General features: G+C 42.4%; 1 protein-coding gene across 7 annotated transcripts in view; it reads right to left on the bottom strand.

The window, feature by feature from the left end:
- The window catches only part of nfatc3a (nuclear factor of activated T cells 3a), a 40,147-nt gene that overhangs the window by 2,898 nt on the left and 13,151 nt on the right, over nucleotides 1–24,098 (bottom strand). For 4 of the 7 annotated variants that reach the window (XR_008949360.1, XR_008949361.1, XR_008949362.1 and 1 more), the window contains exons 3-10: nucleotides 22,152–22,314; nucleotides 13,943–14,142; nucleotides 13,406–13,578; nucleotides 13,014–13,154; nucleotides 9,885–9,940; nucleotides 9,687–9,813; nucleotides 7,002–8,075; nucleotides 3–1,158 (exon numbers count right to left, since the gene is read on the bottom strand). Coding sequence is in view for 1 of the 7 variants with exons in the window: in XM_057025158.1 (XP_056881138.1) it covers nucleotides 7,002–8,075; nucleotides 9,687–9,813; nucleotides 9,885–9,940; nucleotides 13,014–13,154; nucleotides 13,406–13,578; nucleotides 13,943–14,142; nucleotides 22,152–22,314 (1,934 nt within the window). In the remaining 6 variants the exon portion in view is untranslated. Of the gene's footprint in view, nucleotides 1–2; nucleotides 6,660–7,001; nucleotides 8,076–9,686; nucleotides 9,814–9,884; nucleotides 9,941–13,013; nucleotides 13,155–13,405; nucleotides 13,579–13,942; nucleotides 14,143–22,151; nucleotides 22,315–24,098 lie in introns of all 7 variants that reach the window. The other 3 variants (XR_008949365.1, XR_008949364.1, XM_057025158.1) reach the window with 3 other exon arrangements.

Here is a 24,098-nt window from a genome sequence, read left to right as displayed (position 1 = left end):
ACCTTCCTGTCATCGTTCATGCGTTCATCTCCGCCCACGTGTGGCCGCGACAGCTCTTCCCCTCTGTTAGCTGCTCGCCGGCGTGTTTACGCAGGAGCAGCACTTTTCATGCAGAACATTCGGTTTTATTTGTGTTTTCTGCTGCTTGCTTTGTGTCTGGCCACCATCACTCACATCATCCTGTTAGCGTGGGAGGCTCTTCCTTTCCCATGTCAGCCACACACACACACACACACCACACTCTAAGCAAACATTTACATGTTGATGACTTTATCTACAAGTTAAACACTTGATTATATTTGTCACGTGCACACGAGGGTGAAATAAAAATTGTCAGTTTAATGAGAAAATATGTAGAGAAGACTAAAAAAGCATCAAAACTGGTGAGAGCCAACAAAGGGATGGAACCAAATCAATCAGGTGATCAATCACAATGTTCTGTGCTAAACTCAGTCCATAGGCAGATCCCAGCTCAGCAATGAGCAGCCAAACACCAACAGAAGACCAGCAGAAGCCCATCAGAGCAATATTAGAAGACCAGCAGAAGACCATCATTTTACACTGAGCTGATTACAGCCAACCCAGACTGGTGTTCCATGATTCACCTCTTTTTCCTCCTGTAAATAAAGAACCTCCAGAACATCTGTCAGAGACATCATTGTTTTATTGGCTCAGCAGGGTGGAAATTTGGACATCTTGATGTAAAAAAAAATAATTTAAAAAGTAAATTTCCATCTTGGTCTGAAGATGGAGGAAAGATGAAAAAAGTAAAAAGTTGTTTTTCTTTATCTCTCAGAGGGGCATTGATTTTCTGCGTGAAGGTTGCGTGAAAGGTTATGTTTTGCATAAGACTGAAACACGTTTCAGATGCCGTTAATCATCTAAAGGTGGAGTTCCTCACATCAATAATGCAGAAGTGAGAGAGGTTTGAGTCAAGAGGAGCTCTCAGGTTTACTGGTCCGGCTCAGCAGGAGGTGACTCAGCACCACCTTCTCCTCTGAAGGGCTGAGCTGGAGGGAGATCCTCTTCTTATGACTGTGAGGGGGGGTCCCCTGCTCCAATATACGCACGTCTGCTGCTGCGTCCACCACTCCTTCTTCCTCTTCACTGCTCTGGTACAGGTTCATTGCTCATCTTTAGACCTGTGTTTCTGTGTTTCTGATGGAGCAGGATTAAGTGTGTAAAGCTGGGTCATGACATAAACATCATCTTGAAGGTCAGGAGACATCAGCAGGAGCAAAGACTGCAGCTTCATACCAACATCCTACAACAAATTAAGACTCTCCTCTTATTTATCTCTAGATTCTTTAAAATATGCAGCCTTTCTGTAGAGCTTAAGAGTGTTGTTCCTGTCACAATGTCTCTGCAGGTCCTCAGATCAGAGCTCTACTGAGGAGATCTAACACAGAACAGAAGATCTGCTATGGAAATGGAAAAGCAATAAGAGAATAACCCCTCTGTCACACACGAGTCTGGCAGAGGAGCCCAGCTAGATGATTCTCTGACTGATTGTTGGCTCCAGCAAATAAAGACAACATGCTACAGTGGAAAACCTTTGAAAGGGGAAAGAACAGGGTTTGTCTACAAGAAGGAACATCAAAGTTCAGAGTTTCCTGGCTGGATTCTGCAGTGTCACGCACAAGAACAGACTCAGAACCACCAGCCTCCCCAGACAAACTGTGGAGAATCCTGCACATCCCCTGCCATAACATTCACTTTACCCAGCTGCTGGGTCTCACCTGCACGTGTGTTTGAGAGTGGGTGAGCGTGCACGAAGCAGCGGGTACAGAGCAGCGTGCAAGCTCATTCAAACGTCACTTTCTTACAGTGATTCATCGCTGGATTTTCCGTTTGACCTGACGATAAATGACTCGCACCTTCCACCTGGAACAAAACAGCACGCAGACAATGTTCAGAGAAGGAGATCACCAGAAGATCACCAGAGAGCCATGTTCGCCCTGATCTGCCATCATGGCGGGTGCTAACACACTTAATTCAATATCAGCTGACACCAGCCGAATATTCTGTCCATCAAATGCAGCCAGTTTCCAGATGTGAGATGACCCTTTTCCTTCTTTTGTGAGTCCAAATCCTTCAAATATCTCCATCCAAGCAAAATGCATCAGATGCTGCATGTTTCCATAGTGACATCAGCCACGACACCCCCAAACTGAAGACTTTAATCACAAACATGTTGAGGACAAATGTGAGCAACGCTATTTTTTTTTTCAAAAGAACAACTAATTCCAGGAACTCTTCTCTGCTTTAGTCAGAGCCGAGCTGCTGCCGTTTCACTGGCTGATCGTACAGCAACAAAACTCAGCCTTTATTATGTGGTTTTCATCTGGCTGAAGGATTTCCAGCCCCCATCCAACACTGGCGGGGACAAGGAGCAGCCCCTGCCAGGAGTTCGGCATCCTGCTCTCTAAAAGCAGAAGTTAATGGAAAGATGAGAAAGGGCAGGTTGGGTTTCACTCGTTCCAGTAAAGCTTGTTATTGAGCAGCATCTGATGGAAAGTTTGGGTTCCTCTGTTCTTCTCCTCATGCCATCAAATCAAGAGCTGCTCTGTTATTGTCATGCTTAGCTGATGGCTGGAACACACACACTTTACTTAAATGTGTATCTGTATTCTTTCCCCTGGTCTGGACCAATAATGTGAAAAACAACTTTGTCTGATGGTCTAAAAGTGTGGAAATAAAGATGGATTTATAAATCATATGAACTCATAAGATGTTTGGGGTGTTAAAGAGATGAAATCTACTACAGGAAATGAAATTCCACTTTTGCCCTACTCGGTTGATGCTGGTCTTATCTGCACATGCTGAGAGGAACCAGTGAGGAGCAGCTGTTAGCCGCCACCACCAGTTGCTGCTGGTATTTACGGGGGTGGGCTTTTACCAAAGGTTGCCAAGCTTCAGGAAATGACTGTTTGTGGTCAAGAGGCCCCATCAGCTAATATATTTCCCATAGGCTGTACTCTTTGAAGGGTCACATTCCTGACAGCATCTTCCTAAATGAACCTTCTAGGCAGTTCTGCGTTCTTATCTCTGGGTGGAATAAGGCAAGAAACTCTCTTCAGATGCTGCACGCCTCAATCTTAAACCAGTTAAACCAGATGTCACAGTTCCCAAAGAAATATAGAAGACATGTCTCTGATTTCACTGTCCTGACTGAAGACAGACAGAGTTCACTAAACTGTACACTACTGTCCTGTACGTGTGCTGACGTGCAGAGGACAATAATGTAGGTATTTGATGTCATTGGTGTGCTGTGTTACCTCCCACAGCTGTTAGGAGTTAACCCTAACCCTGACTGCTAACCCTGATCCCTATCTCTGACCTCTAACCAGTATCCCTGAACCATAACCACTAACCCTCTCCATCAGCCTTTTCTGTGGACCATCAACAAGCATTCCAGAAAAATGAGCTGTCAATAAACGGATCATCCTGTGCTGATAAATTAGCTAAATGTTCAGCAGCGCTAATCACAGCTAATCATCATCATCGTCATCATCAAGGTCAGTCTTTAAGCTACTATAGTGTTTACAGAAAGACACACATACAGTATAAAAGGGCTACAGCAAACCTGAACTTATTAAGTTACTATGAAAACAGTCAGTTCTTTCTATTTACTGTGGCTGCAAAATTACTGACGACTGTTGTCCGTATGTGTGCTGAAGGACTCGATATCTGCTGATGTCCATGCGTCTGCATGTGCTATAATGAAGCCCTTTTTAACTCCAGATGACCTAAAGGTTTTTCTCACGTTTCCATAGCCAAAGCTATGCTAACTATGCTATGCTAATTGTGACCTAAAACAATCTGTTTAAAACATGTTATTTACAATGCTGAGTGAAGAAACACTCATTCTTGACTGGGGGACCCTACACCCATTTGTACCTTTAGCTTCCACTGACATAGTGCTTTCCCCAGCTCCCAGGCCTGATGACAGCCATAATGTCCTCAGTTTGCATGTGAAATGTATATTCAGAAAAGCTAATACACACCCCCACATACACAGGAAGCAGAGTAGCCAACAGGAAGCACATGTAGCAGTGTAAAGAATACTCCTGGCTGCCTGAGTGTTTTATCTTTTTTGAGCAGCCATTAGTTGAGCTGTTGTTTATATGTGTGTCTATCATGATCACTCAGTCTGTGGTCTACTTTAGAAAGTGAGCTGTGACCTCCTAAAAACGAGCTGGCTGTAAACTTCACAACACGGCCTACACGGCTTGCACAAAAAGCTATTTTTAGTAACAGGCCTAAAGGGGAGCTTACATTCCCAGCTAAACCCTGTCACTCACAGAGTTTTCTCACACTTTTTTGGTCAGGAGCAGGATCCTACCTTCGGAGGGCTCCTCCACCCTCTGCATTGTGAGCGCACTCATCATTTATAAAGGGACAAACATTATAGAGAAGCAACGCTTGTCATCAGGCTCTCCTACACAAGTTCACTGTGGGATAGCGTGTGTGAGGGCGTGCATAAGACGTGCTCATTGGGCCTTCATACATGACTTATTGACAATGGTTCTGTGCTAATGAGGCCGACCCTTGCAAACGCACATATCACACCTCCTCACTGCTGCTGTGTCAGGCTGTTTATTAACTCCAACACTTTAGGAGCTTGATTTAAATATGGCATAGAGCACAAAACCAGACATGTTAACAAAGGAGAGAAAACTGTCAAAATGGTGGTTAATGGCTTCTCCTGAATGTGCTAAAGAGTCCACTTTGTTTGCTTTTTTATGGTGCACATACAGCTGCTCTGATTCTCATCTACAATGTCCAGATTTTATAAGTCAACTGATAAAATTTCGATGAAATTTATTTAGATCTAATCTCAAATTGCCACTTGGACTAACAAGTGTGTATGTACTAAGGACATATGCTGATTATGGAACTCCTGCATCCATCCAGATCAACACTGTCAGCAGCATCATGGACCTTGATGCTGGACTCAAATCAATTGAATTGTGAAGAAAAAAAAAATCCATATTTAGTCAAACTCCAAATGCATCCAAATGTTTTTTACATCAGTCTGTCAAAAATGACTTCATGTGATTTTGTACTTTCCAGACTTGGTAACGCTCTGTGGCCATTATCTGGATGTATCAGGTGGTGTGAAGGACCTCACAGGTTCCACACACTAACACAATGTCAAAACATCATCAAGAAACATCACAAAAGACCACCTGCTGTCTTGGTCCCATCTCTCTCCTAAAAGAAGCCAGAAAAGAAGCTAAAAGTGACCCTTAAACCTGCGGCTGGTTCAGAGGGGGTCCTCTTTAGGACTATTGTATGTCCTTCCTTACACACCACAGGACTTCACACGAATATCTTGGTAACTATGGTGACTATCATCATAATCACATATCAGATTTTCACTAGCTTGACAAAGCAACAACTGGTCCTGCTGTTTGTACATAACTGGATACGCATTGATCTTGTGTTCGTCACATTATTGCACAAATCTGATCCCCCTGTGCACTCCTGTTCCAGACTAAAACTGTGATTCATTCACAGACCCCTTTTTGACATCTGTGGGAAGGGACAGTGTGGGACAGGAATATGGAATAATGTCAGCAGGAAGACAGAAAACTGGCACAGCTTGTTTGGTTCTAGGCCAAATGCTGCTTTAGTGCTGAAACACCTTCTATTAGTCTGTGGGCAGGACGCTACATGATAGCCCCATGTGGCCCCCCAAATGTCACTGGGTGATTCGTTAATGTGTCCTTGAGTGAATTCTCTCTAATGTAGATGTCAATTTAAATGACTGACTGATTGAAGGGGCAGGAAATGTGAGCTTTTGTCCACGTCTTAATTGAAGCAGTACAAATATGATTTAAATATGAGACAGCCATGATAATAGACAGGGTTTTTTGGGGCCTGCTCTGATTGAGCCGATGGCCTTCAGCTGGGGCTGTCCTTCCCTGTTTCCTCATAGGCTCCTCAGCCCAGCTGGCTATGATTCCCATGATTATGATGGCTGGATAAGGAGCTGCTGGTACTACTGTCTTCACCAGTTTGTTGTAGTTCTCTGTCTGAAACACAGGTACCACTTTCCTAAGTTGTTAACATTTTAGTACAGTTTCTTTAGTTCTTTTGTTTCAAATCTGCACTGAGGGTTCTGTTAATCTCGGACTCCTTGTAAGGTGATTGTGGAGGCGCTTTTTAGAGGACAACTTTAGGTTGACTGTGTAACGGCCCAGACTGACAGAGATTTGCAGCTTACTTCCTGGCAGATGGAACAAATCCAGCAGGCACATGACTGACTGAAGTCTCTGTGTGTGATGTTTGGCTGATTAAAGCTGTTCCTTTGGTCACAGGATTATCTATGATTTTTTATTACACAGAAAACAATGTTTAAGTTAACATCATTTTCACAAAATATAGAATAATCTCCTGCTAATTCTCCACGAGTTCCTAAAGCTGAAGCTTGATGAAGTCAACACAATCAACTCTGTTCTTAAACCAAGAGCTTAAGACAGAGACATTTAAAACCATCCTGACTGAGACTGGTAGGATCTACTTGACAACTTGCCTGTACAACTTGCCTGAAAGAGGAATGAGCAGTTTCATCCCTTGTTCCAATTATCTCTTCCTACACCAGTGTGGAGATTTGATCAACTGTTATAATCAGTTTATCCCTGTTTATCATTCTGGGATGTGATAAAACAAAACAAACAAAAAACAGACATTATAGAGAATGTAGATGACCAAAGCTTAATCAGAGGTTGATTTCAGATTGAAGTTCTACTTTTTTTTTTGTCTTTGTACCCCAGTTTTTGTACCCAATTTCTATATAAATGTTACTTTACCTAGGGGAGGTATTTTATAAGCCTTTTTGGCTTGCATCTCTCCTGCACAATAGTTAACTTTTATGTATAAAATGTTTGTTATGTCCTGTCAGCAAACAAACAAATCCAATTTTAAAAAAAGACTTTACTGTATGCACAGTGTTCTTATTGGCTGTGCGTGCGTGCATGTGTGCACATCTTTACCGTCATCCAGGGTGATGTCCTGTAGACCGATGGAGCGGAACGTGGGCTCCCGCTCCTCTGGTTCCTGTTTAATGTTCAGCCTCTCTCCCTCTGTGGAGAAGGGTCCCTGTGGGCTCAGGGGATGTACCAGAGGCCCTGCTGCTGCTCCTGGAGACAGACTGGCAATAACTGGGCTTGTTCCCTGGGGAGAAGGTTGTCCTGAATGCTGCTGTTGCAGAGCACCAAGAGGACTGCCACCAGATGTGGGAGAGGACGACGTTGGGGACTGATAGGGCAATGAGTGGAGCTGAGGAGAGGAAGGCCCAGAATGAGGAGAGGGGATCATCCGTGGAGGAGGAGCAGTGGAGGGTGTGGGGCAGGAGGCTGACCTTTGACTTACTGGGTGGTAGCTCATAGCTGTTTGGAGCTGGGAGGAGTGCTGCACCACAAGGGGGTGGCTACTTGGTGAGGGGACCTGGGTGGGATTTGGGGAGCAGTGATAGCCTCCAAGCGTGTGGAGGTGAGGTGATGAAGGGTTAAGCAGGCTTTGCTGGCTCTGAGGAGAGCCTACAATAGGATTGCTGCCTGGAGTAGAAGGTGCAGATGGTGATGAGCAAGGGGATGAAGAGTAGACCATTCCCATTGCCATTGGGTGTGATGCTGAGCTGGGGTTTTGCTGAAAGGGCAGTCTTTCATAGCTATGAGAGGCAAGGTTGGACTGGCCATTAAAGGACAGGTTGTGACAGTGCTGCATAGGCTGATAGGAAGGTCTGGCAGGAGCAGGAACAGAGTTTGGATGGAACGTCATGTGGCAATCTGCAGGGTGGTGCTGCAAACTGTGGCCCTGTACATGAGGCAGGTGCTGAAAAGATGGGGAGCCCATTGAGGGGCAGGGAGGCTGCAGTGGTAGCAGGCCAGGTCCGGAGCCTGCAGCCAGGCTGCGAGGGGGACTTGACAGAAGGCTGTCTGATGGGTGGGCCTGCTCAGGAGAAGGTAGCTGGGTGCACACCAGACTGGAAGCATGTGCCAGGGGCATTGATATAGGGGGTACTGAAGGAAGGTCCAACTCATCTCTGTGCTCCTGTTTCACCATGACTAAATGGGAGAAAGAAACAGAAAGTGGCAGAGATGACAAACTTAAAAGAACCATACACAATAAAAATTCTGTTAAAGACGATAAAGACATTATTAGTTCTACAGGATCATCCAAAAGACAGGTATAGTAAACAACTCAATTTAGAAATCTGCCTCAATTATCCACTAATCTCACTTTACACTCTCAATCCCCAGGGATCATCCAGTCTATGGCATTAAAACTGGGGAATGGGGGGCAATTCACACCAGTATCCCAAGTCTTTGCTTTTAGGATTTCTTTGATCGATTTTTTTTTATTCAAAATTAATCTTTTTCCCAAATTAAAATGCTTCATTTTAGTCAGTGGTTATAAACCAAGGAGTTTATATTTTAGGATAATTTTTGTAAACTTGCGCAGTATTTTTTACATATAACAACCAAGCAATATCTTGGTATTAAATGGGGCCATTTCCTTTAACTGTGACAACTGAAAGAGCTGCTATTCCGATCTGTAACCTATTTCCCAATCTGGTGCCATGTGACAGTGAGTTTTATTTTTATCCAGCTCTGAATCACAGAGCATATGTTGTCTGTCCGGGTGCCATCATGTGAAATGTTGTGTGGGTAGAAGAGCTCAATGCCCCACAGCCAAAACCAGACCATGTGAATTAGCAAATTCACTCAGTGTGGCCCATCTCACCCGATCCTGCCTCAATATCAGAGATAAGGGAGAAGTGGTGCTGAATATCTGCACATTAAACATAGCTGAACTGTTCATTTAAAAGCGTTCCTGCACTGTCAAACATTCATCTTGAAATTGGACCAGTATAGCTGACTTGGAAAGCTTTGGTCTGATTGGCCGCCCTGATCTGTCATCAGTGAAACAGGAACTAAATGTGATAAGTGGGTGCACTTGCAAACAGAAACACTGGTGGGTGGAAGGACGAGGTAGCTTAAAAGCATGAATACATACACACATAACTGCGGTAAAAGTCTGGGCTTAAATACGTTGCACAAAACGCTCACATGACATTAATTTCACCAACCGTATTTTCAGTATGACTGTCTTGAAGAAAGGAAGACAATACAACCACAATATCAAGTAGCATGAAAGAAATTTAACTAAAATCATGTCAAATCCTTTGATATTAAAATTTAATGGGGCTCGGTTTCCTTTCTGCTACAATAATTATACCAAAATACACCTCAAGGTCTGTGTATAGTAAGGATTTACCAGAGTCAAATATGTGCATTCTAAAACCTCGTGCAACTACAGTGCATAGGAGGAAACAAAGTTGGCTTGAATGTGCAGTTGGGTTTTCCAAAATAAACAGCTGGCAGGTGTTGATGTTACTGCTAGTGCAGGATCCTCATCAAAACCACAGCAATGCAAGAAAGAAAGCGGGTTAGTCAAGCTCCCCGGGAGAGGTGCACAACAAGGGAGCATGTAACGACTGTCTCTGCTCGCAGGAAGCAGCAGACACAGAGGAATGCACACAAGATCTTGAGAGTATCACTTAACTACACGTCCTCTCTAATCTAACTGGTCTTAGTCTCTTTGAGTGGCTAAACATTTGCATCAGTGGCAAAAGAAGCAAGTGATGATGGTTTGGTTGTCTGCGGGTGTTTTACCTGAGAGGTAGGTGAAGCGTTGGGATTGGCTCCTTTTTCGTTTACCATTGCAGACATAAAACTGCACCTGCACAGCTGAGGCCACTGTCTTACTATGGTAGGGAGGCACCTCCACCACCATGCAAGGCTACAAGAAACAGTCCACATCATTTCAAAGCTCAATATTACCCATTGGAAAGATGGAAACAGAATACTTACGCCTTGAGATTTCTCACGAATGATTTTTGCCTCAACTTCCCACTGCGGTCGTCCATCTAGAATTTAGACAACAAAAGACTCGCATTTGAATGAGTCTCACGTCTTTACATTTCAGTTGTCACAAACAGAATGGAAGTAGAACTTTTAGACTTTCTTTGTGCTACAGTCCCTGGTGAGCATCAGCTCTCCTTCGAACACCCCATTTTGTTTCAAGTGCATCATCAGCTCCAGCTGAGACAGCTTAACAGCTATACTATGGAAGGCGCTCTATGGAAACTGGGGATATATGAGTGAATCTTGTTGCGGTAGAGGTTGTTTTTTTTTTTATACTGTGATACATGAAACTAGAAGTAAAGCTGGAAAACCAAGTCAGAATTATGTCATTTCAAAGACTCAGAAGCCTTAAAGGGAAAAGCTGTTCTGTTTATTCCTTCCCATAATTATAAAGGGAATGTAGTAATTATTTTACTTGAGTTGTAATGAAAAGAGGATGCCCTTTTCATTTCGAAGGATATAAATATTTGGCCAAAAATCTTCAAATAGCTGCTTAAACTAAAGCAGCTGCTCTGAAAACAGTGAAAGCTTTAGGTGTGTTGGAACTCTGGAATCAAGTAACACATCAAGTCTATGTTGTACAGTGTGGGTGCAACTTTGTTTTGTACTTTGTTTTATCACACTCCCATGGAGGAAATCCACTCTACTCTTGTTTACCTTCTGACAAAACAAAAGGATTCCGCCAACAAACCACTCTGATGTGCAGATGAGCTGCATAAGGACGTTAACTTACAGTCAACATGACATGAAACAGAAAAATTCAGCTTTCTATGAACACCGAGGGTCTGATGGAAGTTAGTCCCTCCTGTGAAGGTATATTACATACATACAACCAAGTTAGGGTTCCCACTTTTGTAATATTTTCCAAGACACATTTGACCTTTTCTTTATAGTTTGCTATGACTGGAAAATTGCTCATTACTCTTCCAGGTTTTCCTGATTTTCCAGGAAGCATGGGAATGCTGCAAATGTGCGTCATTCCAAAGTGCCAAATGACCTTGAAAGTCTTTGACAGAAGCTCCTCACTACAGTGCAGCTTGTTGACATTCAACAGGCAGAAGCAAGGACCCACAGTCTCGGTTTAGACAACGTGCATCAACAGGAACCTCATACCAGGCAGGACCAATAACATGGATCAGCCAGACATCATACTTTAAATGTCTTTAATTGTGCTGATTTAAATGTAATTAGCAACCCAGGATAAACTAAAATCTGGCCAAAGGTACAAAAAAACTTACTTTTCAGTTCAAAGAATGTATTCACTAATATGTTTTAAGTGTTCTATACCTGAAAAGGTACAAATACTGGAAAAAGAATCTTGTGTAACAGCTGTAAATAGAAATATTTTCGTGGATGCTTTACTTTATGCGTTTTTACACCAAACACCAAGTCAAGCAAAAACTGCTGTTGTTACTCGAGTCAGAGCTGCTGGTTAAACAGATGCCATTCCCTCTTCCCTATATCTTGTGTTGTTTTGCTTGCCTTTATTAACTGCAGTTGCTGCCTGTTTGCACTAAAACAGGAGGATTAGTCATGAGGAGGAGAATCAATTAATCTGCCCCTTCCTTCTGCTTCTCTTTCCACAATGTTGCCTTCATGCACCACGGGGCCCCTGCCTGCCTCCCAAACCATGACGCACCCTCTATGAGGTTTCCACTAGATGTCATAAAAACACGACCAAAAGTGACGTGTTTGATCCGTTTTGCTTGTTCTGGCCACACTTCATCCAGTCCACCTGAAAGAAGGTCCTCTGTACTGCATTTGTATCTATGTGAGCAACACATGGAGAGGACTCAAACTTATTTGTGTGAAATTGTTGCCATACATTACAAAGGTACATCGGGCAGGCACAGACTGGCTACAAACATGTGCAGCTGTGACATGAGCTTTAGATTGGGTACTGCACAAAAGAAAAACAAGATAAGGCAAAACAAGCTGGGAGCCAACACAAGACTTTAACCTTGTGATCTCTTTAGCCCAAGCCTTTGTTCAATGATACAAACAACTTCTACCTCACAAATTGCAGAAATAAAGCCGTATTTATCCAGAACCTCCCACTTTCTCTCAACAGCATTTCTACTGTAAAGCAAATATGATCCAGCATTCATTGCAGATACAAACTAAAATTTACCTTCTTTGCTTCCTTTTTGGGTTTGTTTTTACCATTTTACTTGTAAGACTTGTAAGGTTTCATTTATATAGATAGATATGAATGATGTCATTATGTAAATAATGACAATAAATAACAAATTGTATCTATTTTAAAACTATCTAATAGTTATTCAACATCTATTAACAATATATGATTTAGTTTCACTTTCTTTTGTACATATGGAAAGTGGTTTATAGTTTTGTATTTCTTCTTAAAGTGACCTTAAAAGATTAATAAAGTCATGAAAAGTGAAATGAAGTAAAACATGTAAAATCAATGATACTAGGACAATGCATGGCCCCAGTTGTCCTCTTGTCCGCCCATGAACAACATCACTAGCAGACATGAATCTGTGATGCGTTCTATAAAATTTTCTGTGGTCGTAACGAACTTGCTGAAGCTGAGAAAATGACATGCGTTCTACCAACACTCTGACAAACACACACCCACACACCCACCAGCAAGCATGCACACACAACATGAATTTTAACCACAATTTCTCAGGCAGATTAATAAATGATTGTAAATAAAACTGAAAATGTTTAAAATATTGAATATTGTCACATAATATAATTATGATAGTAAAGCAACAGATGAAACGTTAAGAGTCAGACTAATGCTTCTGTGACAGGTCACATAACACTGAAATTAACAATAAAGTGGTAATGCCTAACTTAGATGTTCAATTATGACATAGATTACATCCCCTTTATCCAGATGGATTAATAATCTTATAAATAAGCCTCTTGTACTCATCAGCAGCTATATGAGTGGTTCTCAGCAGAAATGAACATGGAAAGTAATATTGTCTATATATAGTAGTTGTCAAGGTATTATCATTATATGTTATTTCATTGTATTTATGTTTGTTATTGGTATAACTTTAGTACTTCCATGCTGAACGGCTGTGTATCCACACTTACCGGGGCCTTTCTCTAGGAAGATGACCTTGGACTCTGGGAAGAAGTTTGAGCCACTGATGACCATCTCTTCTCCTCCACTAACTAAACAGCTGGTCAGGCTGGATTTGTCAACCTGGGGGAGCTCCTGAGCTGAACGCTGGGCTTTGAGAGCAACAACAGAATGGTTGAAGATGTTATTTAGTATATGATAGTCAGCTGCAGAATGAATGGAGACACGTGACACACGTCATGTATCATCATATCTATTTTGTCAACACCAGTCTGACAAACTCAGCAAAAAATCTACAATGTTTTCTTAATGCACACATGCTAATGGGAGCGTGCAGGTTTATGTGTTGGTACCATACAAGGATGTGAGAATACATATGTCTGGGAGTGTGTGACACACTCACAACATTCCACAGGAATAGAGGCAGCCTGCAGCGACAGCACCTTCCCATTGGGCTGAGGGATGTGCACTCTAAACACCACACGGACACGCGTGTTCTTCCGTCCTATATCTGTCTCCCCTTTTCGAAGCTCAATATCTGAATTTCGCAGTTTAAGGATGCCGGCACAGTCAATACTGCAAGGCAGAGAGCAGAAACATTTGGATTCGGTTCAGCAAACATACATAAGAAATATTGAGGCAGAGCTGGAATGGAAACAGTAAAACTGGCCACAAGTCTGACAGAAGATGGGAAGACCAGTATAAAATGCCCATGATTATTAAAGACAACTGTAAATGAAAAGAACAGACCTACAAAATCCCTGCTTGAATTCAATCTTAATCAAGTACCATGATAACAATTAATCAAAGTTTTGGATTTTTAACGAAACGATTGAAGCCATGTATGAGTTGGCAGAACTCTGAAGAATAAAAACAATGGTCAGTGAGAGCATACCTTCATGGTGATCAACTCCAGTAATGGAATACTTCTGGCACTTACCTGGCTGACATGTTATTTTCAGGCAAGAGTGGAATTTCCAGAACTTTGGTGCAGGAGACCAATATTTCTTGGCTGGCTGTGGCTACAGTTTTTCCAGTGATCCGGTGCACCTGGTAGAAGGCGTGTGGCCTCAAGTACCGGTCATCTGCTGTTCCAATGAACATCTGCAGGTTAACAGGCTTCTCGTTGTATCCAATAAGCTGAGGTGAGACAAACAGAGACAGCAAAATAAGAGTGCAGAAATAAGGTCAAAGTCTAGATAATAGATGCTAACACACTTCCAAAACCTTTAATATCTATGGATGGGTACATGTACATGTATACAATACAAAAATGGTAAATGTAAGGCTTTAAGTTAGTCCTATTTCTAGACAATACTGATTTCAGGACAGAAGGAAACAGTAGAAAAGGGTAAAAAATAATAACAAAAACAAGTTTATGTATGCAAATGTAAAATGTTGTATGACGTTGCACAAATAGTAGACCTCATTCTGTGAGGTCTACTGGGTACAGGAAGCCTTTTCTATTGTGGTTGAAAAAATGCCAGCACGAACATCAATGCTTGTTTGGTAGAACCGATAAAGTAGAGGCAGCTTCATTAATCTCGCAGTGCTGGAAGATCAAGTACTACAACAAGTAAAGAGGGGCAAGAACTGTCCTCCTCAGAAAAACACAAAGATGATGCTTGCACCACTTTTGTAATGCTGCACTTAGTAAACAGCAGAAGAGCAAGATGGAATGCTGTCTTCACACACACACACACACACACACACACACTCACTCACTCACTCACTCACTCACTCACTCACTCCTCACTCACTCACTCACTCACACTCACTCACTCACTCACTCACTCACTCACTCACTCACTCACTCACTCACTCACTCACTCACTCACTCACTCACTCACTCACTCACTCACTCACTCACTCACTCACTCACTCACTCACTCACTCACTCACACATACTGTGCTGCCCCACACAGCCCAAACCCCCAGCTCACATGGAGGGCAGCACATCAGGGCCAACTTAGAAGAACAAGACCATTCATTCCTGTGCCCACTCAGGACTAGACTAACTTCCACAGCTGCATATTGACCTTTTTAGCTGAGTGTTACACACCATCAATATTTAAGGCTAAAATGTGGTGGGAGGAAGAAGAAGCTCTTCCAAAAAAGATGGATGGATGGATGGATGGATGGATGGATAGACGGATAGACAGATAGACAGATAGACAGATAGACAGATAGACAGATAGACAGACAGATAGATAGATAGATAGATAGATAGATAGATAGATAGATAGATAGATAGATAGATAGATAGATAGATAGATAGATAGATAGAGAGTGAAAGAGAGAGAGAAAGCAACTTCCAACCTAGAGGTACGGTGACACCCCTTGACCACATCCTCCATCTGTTTTAACTGCTCTGTAAAGGAAGCATGATGCAGCTGGATGAGAATGTGCATGTTATCGTATGTGTGGTCAGACATGCTTGATGGGGCGTCCAGATAAACCAGTAAAGGTTCACCTTTGCATTTTGAAAACCACATGACATCTTAGGAGCTACATAACTCTTGTTAGTAACAAGCTAAAAGCTAATAATGCAGTGGGTGTGAATGGATCTGCCATTATTTTTAAAGTGTCCTTGTTTTTAGTGAGCATGTCGGTTCACTGTCGATATATAAAGACAGACACTATAGAGCGCTTACACACGTGTGTCCATAAATCACCACGTTTATTCACAGCACCATGTGTGTTCCAGACAGCATGAAATGAGTTAACAGCATCTGGTTGAGGGTGTCTGTGAGGCAGCCACACTCAAAAATTCTATCTGAAACTTGTTGACATGACAACAAATGTTCTAACTTAGACAGATGAATGATACCATGCAAACAAATAAATTTCATTTAACCCCTTTTGTGGTCTGTCTCTCTCTGGACCCTTTAAGTTTTTCAGCTTTACTGTGGGGGCAACATGCATGCACAAACATGCACACACACATACACCCACACAAAAACACACACACAGGCAACGAGTTCCTCTAAAGGTGCATTTCCACTTCAGTAGTTCCCCGTAAATGCTGGGGGCAGGAACCATTCTTATCACCTGTCCCCCTTTATGGTCGTGTCTCCACTGTAGGGTCGTACCCTTGGAGGCATTGCAAATTTTGATTGCCATGTAATCGTGATGTCATAACAAAGAAAACAACGAGGAAGGAGGTAAACATGAAGGAGCTGAGGGGTGTATTATTCTAAGAGAAGATGCTTTCCTATTGTTTTAAATTTAATCTTATATAATGCACTTAAATGAACAATGGAAAAATAAAATGTAAATGCAGCACCTAACCCTGTAGAATCAGCAATAATACCGTAGTCATTAATAAAAACAAACAGGTGTCATAGGTACAATTAGAAAGCGCAACATAACTAGAAGGCTGCAGAGAGGTGGCACTAAACTGACAGGCAGGCAGCAGTTTTTGAAAATAATCAGATTGTTTCAACTCAGAAGCTTCAGTTAATTGAGTCTTGTGTAATGACAGAAAGATCTTGATTTATTGTCCAGGATCTTGAGAGCTTGAGACTGTCCAACATAGTGCTTTGTATTTTTAGTCCTCTACAGTTTGCGATAAAATCTATGTCCAAACTGACAGTTGTTTATCATGACATCCATAAGCTGTACTGCAGCCTCAGAGCCAATCAGCACCCAAGAAACTTCAAGCCCCACCCAGGAGTTTTTCAGGGTCCAGCTCAATTCCTACCATGGACCAGGGAAAATGACCCTTGAGGAGAGGATCCTGCAGCGGAGTCAGACAGCAACAGCCCCCTGATGACACTAGCATCAGCCAACAATGCCCACGTGTGCGGACAGGTTCCCCCATCATCAGGTTGATATTGGGAAGACAGATGTCTTTAAAATGTGTTGTCAAATCACACTTCAAAGACTTTGTCTTTCAGAACCCTTGGCCCTGCAAACTTCCAGACTTGGTTTGTATGTAATGGTTGGCACGTTGTGCATGTAACTGTGCATGCGAATATGTGTGAACAACTGTACCTCAAACACCCCAAACAATTATGAAACCTACTTCCCCTTTTTGTTTATCTGGTTACTGACCTTGTTTGAATTGTTTTAGTCTGCACTGTCTACTTCTTTGATTTAAATTGCCTTCTCCTGTGGCATTTCATTTCATATGAATTTTTAAAAAACAAGAATAAAGACAATTCCAGTTAACTCAATCTACTTCCATCATTGGAGCAAATAATTTATTTTCAATCCTCTAATAGTAAAAATGAGGCATTGTTATTTCTGAGTACACTAAAACCACCAACACTCCACAGAGTCCAGCCAGACTCCAGATTCCATTTCTAGCTTCTGGGTTCAGCTGCACATATAAAACCACTGCACATGTAAACAAGTACATGATAACAGGGGACACTGGATCACACACACACACATACACACACACGCACTTGACTTCTTTTGCAGTCCTGAGCCACCCCTCCACCAGCCTCCTACTCTAAGTGTGAAATGCCACAGGAGGATGGGCTCTTTTAACTCCTCACCTTTAGGTCTGTTCAGAGAGACCCCAGCTGGTCGGTCAGTGAGGAAGAGCAGGCTGATCTGTTCTTATATTAAACTACGCTGACATTAAAACCAGTCACATGTCCCCGTGCCTGTGCTGGTTGAAGTCTGGAAATAACTGCTGTTTCTGCCTGTGGATTGAATTTAGAATGAACACTCTCTCCTAAAATAAAACCCCAGGCTACAGTTACACACTTAGCTCCAATAAATAAAGTCTCCACTTATTAAGGGCCATCATTTGTTTTACTGATCCACTTATTAGACTCACATGCTTCCCTTCCCAAATATGTTTCTCTTGGTGTTTCATATTCAGCCAGCAAATTATCTGATGCTTTGTCTTTGGTTTGCTTTGAACCACCTTTCCCATTGTTTCGGTACATTTCTTGTCATCCTCTCTCCTCGCCGTCTTTGTCCTCTCCTCTCACCTATGTTGGATCCAGCCTGCTGCGGTAACTCGATACTTTCTTACAGCGAGTGATCTGCCAAGTTGTTTCCCTATGTTGCTCCCCAGTTGCCATGGTGAGACTCCTCGGTGTATGCATGCGTATGCTTAGCCTGCGCATATGTGTGTAAGTGAGCAGCTACATACACACATATGTGTGCGTCACTTACAAGGAGCTGCTGTCATTTATTTAAGGTGTGCGAGCGCGTGGTAAAAAGTGTGTACGCCAATGGTAGTCCTTGAACGGGTTTGTAGATCACAAGTGTCCAACATGTGTGTGGAGCAGATGTAAAAATGACAGCAGTGGTGTGCAAGGTCATCAGTGGGCCAAGTTGTCTGGCACTGGTGTTACTGTGGCACAATAAGCCAGGACCTATCGACATACACAAACACATACACACTTGATTTTTGCCCGGCACACTAGAGAGGGCAGAGAGAGCCAGGGGGCTAGTTGACTGTTTGTTTAAACAAGGTCAACACACACACGCTCACACACATATACAGACTTACGCAGTATACTGCGTGAGGACTGTATATGGACATAATCCACTGGTCCAAGCTCAATTCCTCTTATTCCTTATTTTAACATCCCCCAGTCTCTGTCATTCCCTATTATGTGTACACTTAACACACAGTCTGCCTGCCTGCCAGGCCTGCCTGTTGGCTGCTTGACTGGCTGGCTGGCTGGCTGGCTGGCTGGCAGCCTGCCTGCCTGCTTGTCTACCTGCTTGCCTGTGTGTCTCTACTAGGGTAAAGCAGCATCAGCTCCATTCCATCTACACGGTGGATTCTGGAGTGGTTTTCTGCAGCTGGAATCATTCCATTGTGGTCAGTGTGAAGCTTCAGTATAGTTCAAAACCACAGACAGATAGATGTACGGATAGACAGATGGACAGACGGACGTGAAAATGTGTTGATGAATTACTAAAGTAAAGATCCTCAAAAACTAAAATCAGAATCTCCTAATACATCCCAACCTTGAATTGGGTTGGGCGACTTTATGACTTTTTCTTTCAAATACTACTTCAATATTCTGCTTGTGTGCTATTTACTTGCTGCTCAGTTTCTTCACTGTTTCTTCAGTGTATTCAAGAGCGTTGGCCTGAGGCAGCAGCTAATACCAGAGGGGCTCCTTGCATTCGTGTGGGTGCAGCAGCACTCAATTAAGCTGGTTAAATACGCACAAGGATACCTCAGCCAGCCAGAGAGGCTTTGGACTTACATGTCTCCTAGCAACAGGTGGACTGATTATGGTCTGCAGCTCACCCCAGAGGAATGGCTAAAAGAGCCAGCCAGGCTCAGAAGGAACATCTACCGATAGCAAAACTAATTCCCAGAGATTGTTTGATCAACAATTTCGGAAATGTTTCACATAATGCAGAGATTTAAAAAAGAATAAGATGGTGAATTAAGCCATCTAGAGTCTGTTTGTGAGGCTTCACTATGACCTTGCCTTGTTGTTAGTGCCATTTTTAACAGACAGCTGGCCTTCCAATATCCAACCAATGCCTTCATGGTGCGCTATAAGGTGTAGTCAGACTAAACTGGTGTGCCTGCCTGCATGGCCTCCAAGGTTTTCTGTTACATGTTTATATATTTAGTAATTCAAATGCAGATCAACTTGCAGAGTTTGAAATTAATTTAATGTAAAACCACAGATCTACTCTTAAACTTAATAGTTTAAACAAAGATTGATGTGCTCTCACAAATGTAAACATTTTAACTTAACATTTTATGTTTTAAGCATTTGCACTATTGTGCCACAGTGTCAAAACATATTAGAGAAGCTGCAGTCGTTGACCAGTAAAGCACCTGTTGGGATTCCCACCTAAAGACAGGTGTTGACTGGTGTTGTATGATTACACAGGGTGCGCATTAGCACCTACATGGCACAAGACACTCAAATCTATTAATCATTATTTCTTGAGCAAAAACACCAGAAGATGACAGAAAACAATATAACGTTCTCCAAATTTAAGTAGCATAATTATTTAGTGATCACACATTTGCTTCCAACATAGCAATTATAAAGTAGAACACATGCGTCTTGATAGTGTCTCCCACTGTGACTGCTGCCAGAGCTAACCAATAGAAGTGCAGCACCTAATGGTGCACGGATCACCGCCACCCTGGTGGCAAGCAGTGATTAGCATCCAGGCAATGCAGGTAAAACAAGCACCCACAAAGATGTTACTCTTTAAACACGTCCTCTCGACAACTACACGTGACCATTTAAAAGATTATGTCCAGTTTGATTTTCTGAAAAGATTGTTTTAAGTGAAATTGATAAACTGTTACTGTGTCTGCCCTGTAGAGAAACTGTGCAGCAGAAGCAGCGTCATTCTGCCCTTGGGGATTAACTTGGTTTACACCCACGGTAGAGAGCACCTGGGAACCAACACAGGCTTTCTAACACAATCAGACCCTGGCTTTAGCTTTTCCTCAAATACTGAATCCTGATTTTAAAGTTTTAATTAGTTTATCACTGCATTAGCAAAATGAATAGAATAACCAATGAATAGAAGAAAGCTTACCACATATTACATGTTGCAGAGGCAAAAATGGCATCACATGGTAAATGAATGATTTTTAGCATGATGGCTCTTTGCATAGGGAGCAACAATAGAGGAGGCATGTTTAGCAAACAAGCTGGCGGTTAGACCTGCTGGACAAGTGCTGAAACTATGGTTCTGCACAGAGACAGACCAGCAAAACATGTCTAGCATTTTTCTTGAATATTAGTCTGAGTGTCTCTTAGAAGAATGTAAAGTCACTGTCAACTTACACCAAAATGAAACAGTTCTCCAGGGAGGCAAAATGAGGGCAAGTGAGGCAAGTGCTCGGTTGAAAACATTTGACATCTAAATTATGCATTGTCACATATGGAAGGATAGAATCTTGTTCTAACTAAGGTTGAAATGGTTAATGATTGCCCTGCAGGGAGCCTGCGTGGCTGAATGCATGGAGACAGGGACTGCTTTAAAAGCAACAAATGGCACCAATTAGTGGCTTCTGTTTCCTTACAGCTAATGCTTGAATTTAACTATACAGCTGTTGCTTATTGCCCCATCTGTGCATAAAAATGTGTGAATTATCTTGAGTTACCTCAGTAATGGTGATTAGTTTGTCCCAGGCAAGAGGTTTCTAAGCGGTCTGCTAAATGATTACTTAGATTGGCTGATAACACAGAGGATAAACTGGATGGCTTTTGCCACAACATGCTTAGTTACTTAATGGTGAGTATTTAAGGAAAAGCTTTTTGCTGTGTCCCTGTGTGAATATTGGGATGTAGAAAGTTGAACCTTCAGCAGGCTGTACAGCTGATGAACTGGCTGACGGAGCTAACCTGTTGTCGACACACAAAGACAGCTTGTCACTGTGCTGAAATATTAATTAGGTTGAAACCTTCTGCTGTAGTTCTCTGCATCTTTGGCTCAGTCACTGAGAAGCTGCAGCATTCGTGCAGGTATCAGATGAGATCTCAGCTGACTGAGCTGTGATGACGGCACTTCTGCCTGTGTAAATGCCATCTGACTACCAGAAATGGATACATGTGACATCTACGGATGCAAATTGTATTGTATTGTTTATTTTGCTCACATCATCAACATGGTGTCTGGAAGAAATGTTTTTCTGGTCCACATTTTTAAAGCTGCGTGATTATTTTCTTGGTGGTAAATAATTGTTTGTAATTTGTTCACTGGGCAAGTTAAAGAGCTGGGGAAAACATATTATAAAACACAAAGATGTTTTTGCATTTACACTAAGGGTTATTAAGATTTCAGATGACCAGAGATTAATGATTTCATGACACCCCAGATCATACCTTTGACCTGAAAACTACCTTGAAATGGCAAAAAGGTGATTAAGGTGACTCTTACCTGATGATCAGGCTTGAGTTGAGGACAGGCAGCACTAGCACACTCACACCTGAGACAATTCACTATTTACATTCAGACCAAAGTGTTACAAAATCCACACAAAAGAAAGAATACACATAAACCTGTTGCCGGGCCACTGTACATACTGGTACATAATAGTGACCTCAGAGTCTTTTGTATGTGTATATATGTGTGTGTGTGTATATACTGGTATTATATAATATACTACTGTAGTTATTAGATCAATGGATGGATAGATGACACAACTCCCACCATAAACCACAGCCGTGCTGTGACCCTACCTTGACAAGTGGGTGACCTCCAGACGAGGCTTTGACAGCTCCTCGGCTACCTTCTGTTTCATAGTGAGCTCGGTGGTGAGCTTTGGGTTGAACCTCTATCTTCAGCTCAAACTGGCCAAACTGGTTTGGCAGAGGCCAGTCTAGTGGGGGCAATGATGAGGTCCTGAGAAAAAATACAAGACCACTTTCAGATAAAGAGCAAATATTATATCAAATATGTGGAATTTAATTATTTATATTGTAAACTGTCAAATCTCTCAACTAAGCTAAGACAGTTTTACCTCCACATGTGTTTTCTCCCAGACCAAGAAAGCATATTATGGTATGCGATTTGACAACAACCTTCTCTGAGTGGTCTGAAAACAACCCAAAGCTAAAAGGTGGGATTCTCCTATAGTACAAAACCGTATAACTGGGCCTATACCATAGTACAACATGTAGAATACGTGGCCCCGGTAGACAGAAAGTCCCTGAAGGTCCTCTCCACTAATCTCATCCATAAACTGTGTGCGTAGGTGTGGGTTACGCAGTGGCTGCCACAAGTGTCTATTCTCAATATTTTTGTCCTTTACATCAACAAATGCAGAAGGTGCACTCAAAAATAGAATCACCACAGAGTCCATGTTTTTACTGTTATGGATTACCGTATTTTCACAACTATAAGGCGCACCTAAAACACTGAGATTTTCTCAAAAATCGACGGTGCGCCTTATAATATGGTGCGCCTTGTGTGTGGAGTTCCAAAATCTGCTGTGCGCCTTTGGTGGGTGCACTACGGTAACGCTCCGCCAATCGATTAGCGGCACACCTACGCGTAAGGATCCCCTAAAATGGTGCCGGTCAAGTGAGACACGTATGAATGAGGCTTACTTTAAACTGCAGGCCATCGAATATGCGGCTGAAAATGGCAATCGAGCAATCTTAGTGTTTTCGCTTTATGAGGAGGCGGCATCTCTCCATATGCGCAAGGACATCTGTTGCGCAGCGGCTGCCCGCGGATTACCAGGAGAGGGCGGCCATCTTCCGCACCTACTGCCGCGACAAGATAACCGCGCCCAGCCACATCACCAACATGGATGAGATCCCTCTGACTTTTGACATCCCTTTGACCCACAAAGTGGAGAAAAAGGGACCAGCACGGTGGCGATACGCACAATGGGGCACGAGAAGTCGTCGTTCACCGTGGTTCTCAGCTGCCACGGAAACGGACAGAGCCCTGGATTACGGAAGGCGAACACTCCTTCACAAAGACTATGAGGCAGCGGCGGGCAAGTTATGCCACCATATGCGGGTGGATTGTGGACGCATGGGCTATGATACCGTCTTCATGTATTGGAAGAGCTTTTACAAAATCAATGCTGAACCGGAACCGGTCGGTGAGTCCGATTCAGATGATTAAGAAGAGGAATTCGGGATATTGGACATTGAAATAGTGCAGCTGTTTAATTCAGATACAGAAGATGAAAACTTTGATGGTTTTGTGGCGGAAGAATGAATATTTTGTTCAATAAATGTGTCGAAACTCACTGTTTTACTTCCGTTGTCATTTTTACTGTATGTTTCAGCATGCGCCTAATAATACGGTGCACCTTATGTATGTTTTAAATACAGAAATAGCACCCATAACTGAGACTGCGCCTTTTTATACAGTGCGCCTTATGGTCGTGAAAATATGGTAGCATCAAATTGTAAAAAATGCATATAATACAGTGTATGTGCTGCATATATTGTAGTTTGGTTGTCGTAATCAATATTTGATGTATACTTGAACTGTGCATAATATTAGTGTGAATATGTGACCAGCTGTGTGACACTCTTTTTACAGCAGTATAGCCAGTGGTGAATATGTCCACCATACTTGTGTCTGCAATTTATATGGCTGGATGCATTCAACAAAAACAGTAAAGGGACTCATTTGTAGGCCGCTGCCAACTCTACTATTGCAGA

This window comes from Takifugu flavidus, chromosome 2 (genome assembly GCF_003711565.1).
Source record: "Takifugu flavidus isolate HTHZ2018 chromosome 2, ASM371156v2, whole genome shotgun sequence".
NCBI classification, from domain to species: domain Eukaryota; kingdom Metazoa; phylum Chordata; class Actinopteri; order Tetraodontiformes; family Tetraodontidae; genus Takifugu; species Takifugu flavidus.
This window is presented reverse-complemented; position numbering and strand designations above follow the sequence as displayed.